The sequence below is a fragment of the Babylonia areolata genome, chromosome 2, assembly GCF_041734735.1.
Source record: "Babylonia areolata isolate BAREFJ2019XMU chromosome 2, ASM4173473v1, whole genome shotgun sequence".
NCBI lineage: Eukaryota > Metazoa > Mollusca > Gastropoda > Neogastropoda > Buccinidae > Babylonia > Babylonia areolata.
The window spans coordinates 70,583,081-70,590,580 of record NC_134877.1 but is presented as its reverse complement, the minus strand read 5'-3'; the positions used below and the strand labels follow the sequence as shown (position 1 = coordinate 70,590,580).

Below are 7,500 nucleotides of genomic sequence, written 5' to 3'. Positions count from 1 at the left end.
CCCCTTCCTCTCTAGCTCTCTCCTCCTTCTCCACCCCCCAGTGTGTCAGTGCACTCTGGACAGTGGCTGTAGATACCCCCCAGTGTGTCAATGCACTCTGGACAGTGGCTGTAGATACCCCCCCAGTGTGTCAATGCACTCTGGACAGTGGCTGTAGATACCCCCCAGTGTGTCAATGCACTCTGGACAGTGGCTGTAGATACCCCCCAGTGTGTCAGTGCACTCTGGACAGTGGCTGTAGATACCCCCCAGTGTGTCAATGCACTCTGGACAGTGGCTGTAGATACCCCCCAGTGTGTCAATGCACTCTGGACAGTGGCTGTAGATACCCCCCCCCCAGTGTGTCAGTGCACTCTGGACAGTGGCTGTAGATACCCCCCAGTGTGTCAGTGCACTCTGGACAGTGGCTGTAGATACCCCCCCCCCCAGTGTGTCAGTGCACTCTGGACAGTGGCTGTAGATACCCCCCAGTGTGTCTGTGCACTCTGGACAGTGGCTGTAGATACCCCCCAGTGTGTCAGTGCACTCTGGACAGTGGCTGTAGATACCCCCCAGTGTGTCAGTGCACTCTGGACAGTGGCTGTAGATACCCCCCAGTGTGTCAATGCACTGTGGACAGTGGCTGTAGATACCCCCCAGTGTGTCAATGCACTCTGGACAGTGGCTGTAGATACCCCCCAGTGTGTCAGTGCACTCTGGACAGTGGCTGTAGATACCCCCCAGTGTGTCAGTGCACTCTGGACAGTGGCTGTAGATACCCCCCCAGTGTGTCAGTGCACTCTGGACAGTGGCTGTAGATACCCCCCAGTGTGTCAGTGCACTCTGGACAGTGGCTGTAGATACCCCCCAGTGTGTCAGTGCACTCTGGACAGTGGCTGTAGATACCCCCCAGTGTGTCAGTGCACTCTGGACAGTGGCTGTAGATACCCCCCCAGTGTGTCAGTGCACTCTGGACAGTGGCTGTAGATACCCCCCAGTGTGTCAGTGCACTCTGGACAGTGGCTGTAGATACCCCCCAGTGTGTCAATGCACTCTGGACAGTGGCTGTAGATACCCCCCAGTGTGTCAGTGCACTCTGGACAGTGGCTGTAGATACCCCCCAGTGTGTCAGTGCACTCTGGACAGTGGCTGTAGATACCCCCCAGTGTGTCAGTGCACTCTGGACAGTGGCTGTAGATACCCCCCAGTGTGTCAGTGCACTCTGGACAGTGGCTGTAGATACCCCCCCCCCAGTGTGTCAATGCACTCTGGACAGTGGCTGTAGATACCCCCCAGTGTGTCAATGCACTCTGGACAGTGGCTGTAGATACCCCCCAGTGTGTCAGTGCACTCTGGACAGTGGCTGTAGATACCCAAGGACGGTTTGAAGAAATGGCCATGCCCAAAAATATCCGTCGTTGACTGACAGGAGTTCTGAGTTCTGAAGTTCTGTTTCCCTGCAGTTTGTTTACATCGTGGATGAGATAGAAATGACTTCGTCTTCCTCTTCTCCTTCTTCCTTTTCTAATAATAATAATAATAATAATAATAATTGGCATTTTAACGCGCTTCATCCCCTTAGCACAGAGGCCTATAGTGCTAACAATGGCCACCTTTCTGAACAACTCACATTTACCAGGAGCAGAAGCAGCAGACAATGACGATGACGGTGGTGGTGGCGGCGCTTTCTTCTTCTTCTTGGTGGAGGGCAGGGTCTTGGCAGGGTCACCTGCAGCGTGGATCCCCGTCCCCGTGCCCACACCCTGCTGCTGGCTCCAGCCCTCGGCCCCGTCATGCACACCGCTGTCGCCGCCCCCGCCGTTGAGGTTGTCGCCGCTGTCGATGGACGTGGTGTCGATGGAGGTCTTGAAGGCGGGGTGGGGGGGCGCCTCGGGGGACTCGGCCCCGCTGAAGGTCAGCTCGTGGTACCCGCTGGAGTCGGAGCTGTTGCGGGAGTGCAGGAGGCTGCTGGCGGCAGTGGTCGCCCCTGACTGCCCACCGGCCCCCGCAGTCACCTCGGTGTTGTTGGCGTTGGTTTGGGCCGCGTCTTGGGTGGTGGTGGTGGTGGTGGTGTCTTTCCGTCCGCTGCTGCTGTCTGCTGGAGGCGAGGTCAGACCTGTGGACGGCCCGGCAGGAGCGGAGGCCGCCACGGGAGGTGCTGACGCCTTGACCAGCACGTCCTCCTTGACAGCGGGGACCTTGGCCTGGGAGGGTGGTGGTGGTGCCGGCCTCTTCTTGCCTCCCCCTGCTGTGGGCAGGGCTCGGGACTCGGGGCTGCCCTTCACCTCCCCCCGTGGGCTGTCCCTTCGGGCGTCCTGTGCCCTGGGGCTGAGGCCCGTCAGCTCCCTGGGGCTGTCCTGGGGCGTGGAAGTGACGTACATGGTGTGCGGCCTCCTGGCGGGCTGGGACCGGGAAGAAGAGGAGGGGGAGGGGCGGGAGGAGGGAGGGGGAGGGGTGGTGGAGCGGGGAGCGGGGGCACGGGCGGAGGAGGAGGAGGAGGTGGTGGTGGCTGAGTGATTGGAGGCGTTGGAGGCCGTGTCCATGTGGTGGTTGTGGTGAGGGTGGGGGGCGGGTTCCTGCAGGACACGAAACAGAAGGTACAGTGCTCACACCCCCACAGCAAAGGGAAGCTGCTTCCTTAGCGCTTTGGGACACAGTCCTCACGAGACAATGGGACACAGTCCTCACGAGACAATGGGACACAGTCCCCACGAGACACTGGGACACAGTCATTACGAGACAATGGGACACAGTCCTCACGAGACAATGGGACACAGTCCTTATGAGACAATGGGACACAGTTCTCACGAGACAATGGGACACAGTCCTTATGAGACAATGGGACACAGTTCTCACGAGACAATGGGACACAGTCCTCACGAGACAATGGGACACAGTCATTACGAGACAATGGGACACAGTCCTCACGAGACAATGGGACACAGTCATTACGAGACAATGGGACACAGTCCTCACGAGACAATGGGACACAGCCCTCACAGTCATTACGAGACAATGGGACACAGTCCTCACGAGACAATATTTTAACCGTCCACTTGTTTAGGTAGCTGCTGTGTCCTTCACGGTGCAGCGTAATCCTTCATGGTACAGTGTGGTCATTCATGGTACAGTGTGGTCATTCATGGTACAGTGTGGTCATTCATGATACAGTGTGGTCATTCACAGTGTGGTCATTCATGATACAGTGTGGTCATTCACAGTGTGGTCATTCATGATACAGTGTGGTCATTCATGGTACAGTGTGGTCATTCATGTCACAGTGTGGTCATTCATGATACAGTGTGGTCATTCATGGTACAGTGTGGTCATTCATGTCACAGTGTGGTCATTCATGATACAGTGTGGTCATTCATGGTACAGTGTGGTCATTCATGGTACAGTGTGGTCATTCACAGTGTGGTCATTCATGGTACAGTGTGGTCATTCACAGTGTGGTCATTCATGATACAGCCATTCATGATACAGTGTGGTCATTCATGTTGCAGTGTGGTCATTCATGATACAGTGTGGTCATTCATGATACAGTGTAGTCGTTCATGATACAGTGTGGTCATTCACAGTGTGGTCATTCATGATACAGTGTGGTCATTCATGATACAGTGTGGTCATTCATGTTGCAGTGTGGTCATTCATGATACAGTGTAGTCATTCATGATACAGTGTGGTCATTCATGATACAGTGTAGTCGTTCATGATACAGTGTGGTCATTCACAGTGTGGTCATTCATGATACAGTGTGGTCATTCATGATACAGTGTGGTCATTCACAGTGTGGTCATTCATGATACAGTGTGGTCATTCATGATACAGTGTGGTCATTCACAGTGTGGTCATTCATGTTGCAGTGTGGTCATTCATGATACAGTGTGGTAATTCAGGATACAGTGTGGTCATTCATGATACAGTGTGGTCATTCAGGATACAGTGTGGTCATTCACAGTGTGGTCATTCATGATACAGTGTAGTCATTCACAGTGTGGTCATTCATGGTACAGTGTGGTCATTCATGGTACAGTGTGGTCATTCATGATACAGTGTGGTCATTCACAGTGTGGTCATTCACAGTGTGGTCATTCATGATACAGTGTGGTCATTCATGGTACAGTGTGGTCATTCATGATACAGTGTGGTCATTCACAGTGTGGTCATTCATGGTACAGTGTGGTCATTCATGGTACAGTGTGGTCATTCATGATACAGTGTGGTCATTCACAGTGTGGTCATTCATGATACAGTGTGGTCATTCATGGTACACAGTGTGGTCATTCATGATACAGTGTGGTCATTCATGATACAGTGTGGTCATTCACAGTGTGGTCATTCATGTTACAGTGTGGTCATTCATGATACAGTGTGGTCATTCACAGTGTGGTCATTCATGTCACAATGTGGTCATTCATGATACAGTGTGGTCATTCACAGTGTGGTCATTCATGTTACAGTGTGGTCATTCATGATGCAGTGTGGTAATTCATGTTACAGTGTGGTCATTCACAGTGTGGTAATTCATGTTACAGTGTGGTCATTCACAGTGTGGTCATTCATGTTACAGTGTGGTCATTCACAGTGTGGTCATTCACAGTGTGGTCATTCATGTTACAGTGTGGTCGTTCATGATGCAGTGTGGTCATTCATGATACAGTGTAGTCATTCATGTCACAGTGTGGTCATTCAGGATACAGTGTGGTCATTCATGTCACAGTGTGGTCATTCAGGATACAGTGTGGTCATTCATGTCACAGTGTGGTCATTCAGGATACAGTGTGGTCATTCACAGTGTGGTCATTCATGATACAGTGTGGTCATTCAGGATACAGTGTTCTTCACAATATAGAACAGCCCTTTTTGATACAATGTCCACTACACACACACACACACACACACACACACACACACACACACACACACAGTTCTCAATCTTCAACACGTCGATCCAGGAGGAGTGAAGGCGACATGGACTGACCAGTTTGAATTTCTTCTCCTTCTTGGTGAGAAAAGACAGGAAGCCTTTCTTCTTCTTGCTCTCCCCCGCCCCGGGCATGTAGGGCGTGTGGCCCACGTCCTGCCCACCACAGCCTGCCGCCCACATTGAGGCCGCCGGGGGTACGGGGTTCGGTGCCGGCTGTGTCGGCTGTGTCTGGCGGGCGTCTGCTGCTGTGGACAGGGTGGTGGTGGTGGTGGTGGTGGTGGTCGTCGTCGTCGTCGTAGTCGTAGTAGTAGTAGTAGTAGTGGGAGGAGGAGGAGGAGGAGGAGGAGGAGAGAGAAGAGTGATTATTATCATTATTATCATTTTTATTATCATTATCATTATTATCACCATCAACATTGATCATCTATCTTATGTTTTCACACACACTGACTACTCACACAAACACACACGCGTGCGCGCGCGCACACACACACACACACACACACACACACACACGCACGCACGCACACAGACACACACACACACACACACACACACACACAGACTCACTGTACACCAAGTTGATCTCGGACAGCTTGCTGTCAGCGATGGTGAGGTGAAGGGGGAGGGGGGTGAGGGGAGGGCGGGAGGCGGTGGAGGCGGAGGCGGGCAGGGTGGGGGTGTAGCGGGCAGTGTCCAGGCTCTTGTCCCGACACACCTTGCCCAGCACCTCGCCCAGCGTCATCTGGGGGCTGACCCTCATCACCGCCTTCTGCCCACCTGGCAGGTTGATGCTGAACCGCTGGGTGATCTGCACACACACACACACACACACACACACACACACACACACACACACACACACACACACACACACACACACACACACACACACGCACACACACACACACACACACACACACACACACACACACCAAATGACTTTTTTCCTCTATTGATTCGTTGTTGACTCACTTGTGTAAACAAAGTGAGTCTATGTTTTAACCCGGTGTTCGGTTGTCTGTGTGTGTGTGTGTGTGTGTGTGTGTGTGTGTGTGTGTGTGTGTGTCTGTGTCTGTGTGTCCGTGGTAAACTTTAACATTGACATTTTCTCTGCAAATACTTTGTCAGTTGACATCAAATTAGAAATAAAAATAGGGAAAATTCAGTTCTTTCCAGTCATCTTGTTTAAAACAATATTGCACCTCTGGGATGGGCACAAACAAATTAAAAAAATGAAGCCTAATTATATGCAAACTGCATTTACTGTTTTATTTTTTTTTATTCTCTAAACTGGCACTTTGATCTGATATTCGACCCAACAACAAGAGCAGTCATTATTATCATGTTTTGTTCAAACAGGAACTTCTTTTGCTAAGCATGGAAGTTTTATTTATTTTGCAAACGTTTTGGTGCAGATAGTAAAGAAGGGAAATTACTCTAATTAATGCTAGGGAGGTTAATTTGCTTTAAACTGATCTTTCTCATCTTAAACATTACATTTTGAAACAAGAGAAGCAAGGCCTTCAAGACTCACTTGTGATGCACTTTTTAATAAACATCCAAGCTTTTTATGTATTGAGTATAATTTCAAAATGTAATGTTTAAGATGAGAAAGATCAGTTTAAAGCAAACGAAGTCCCCAGCAGAGTAATTTCCCTTGTTTTACTGTCTGCACCAAAACGTATGCAATAAACAAAACTTCCATGCTCAGCAAAAGAAGTTCCTGTTTGAACAAAAAATGATAATAATGACAGATCTTTTGTTGGGTCGAATATCAGATCAAACTGCCAAGTTTAGAGAATATAAAAAATATAAATATAACAGTAAATGCATTATACTCAATACATAAAAAGCTTGGATTTTCTAAAAGGTGTATCACAAGGGAGTCTTGAAGGCCTTGCCTCTCTTGTTTAATACACGTTTGTTTGCTGCTGTTGTTTCGTAACATGCATGTAACAATACCTTGTAATTCTTCACTCCATGGCCGAGATTACAACCAGCGTGTGTCAATGCAAGTTGATCCGTCCACCAACACCACCCTTCCACCGACACATGATATTCCCTTCCGAGGATTTTTTTTTTTAAGACCTTTTTATCGCCGCTTGTTGTTGGCCATAAATGTTTGGTCTGACGTGTGTGTGCTTCAAGCAAACTGCTACTGCGGTATGAGTAAGCATTGCCGTTAGTCGGCCAAGTCACCGTGATCCCGTGGTAACACGCACGGAGAATGTGGGTCACGTTTAGTGCTCTGTCACCATGGACTGTAGGTATGTGTCACCATGGACTGTAGGTGTGTGCAGTGTTAACAGCCAGAACTGATCCCCAGTATACCTCACCCTGAAAGAGAACCTCACGCACTGTGTAAAGTCTCCAACCATCATGAATATTCCTTCACCACCGCTTCTCGTTTTGGGAGAAATACCACCACGCTACACCACACTTCTGATTCTGAGTGTTGTTTGGGGATAAAGTGATTGGGTGCCATAGGTAGTGATGTTGTTGTTTTTTTTTATGTGGGGGAAAAGAAAGAATAAAAATTAATTAGTGTTTATTTGTTTACATTGCTACTTTATTCCAAGGTGTTACAC

General features: G+C 49.8%; 1 protein-coding gene across 6 annotated transcripts in view; it reads right to left on the bottom strand.

Annotated features, from left to right (window-relative positions):
- Positions 1–7,500, bottom strand: part of LOC143276742 (uncharacterized) — a 112,047-nt gene that overhangs the window by 12,713 nt on the left and 91,834 nt on the right. For 4 of the 6 annotated variants that reach the window (XM_076581419.1, XM_076581406.1, XM_076581404.1 and 1 more), the window contains exons 4-6: positions 5,480–5,720; positions 4,964–5,154; positions 1,610–2,555 (exon numbers count right to left, since the gene is read on the bottom strand). In XM_076581419.1, coding sequence (XP_076437534.1) covers positions 1,610–2,555; positions 4,964–5,154; positions 5,480–5,720 — 1,378 coding nt within the window. The remainder of the gene's footprint in view (positions 1–1,609; positions 2,556–4,963; positions 5,155–5,479; positions 5,721–7,500) is intronic. The other 2 variants (XM_076581412.1, XM_076581405.1) reach the window with 2 other exon arrangements.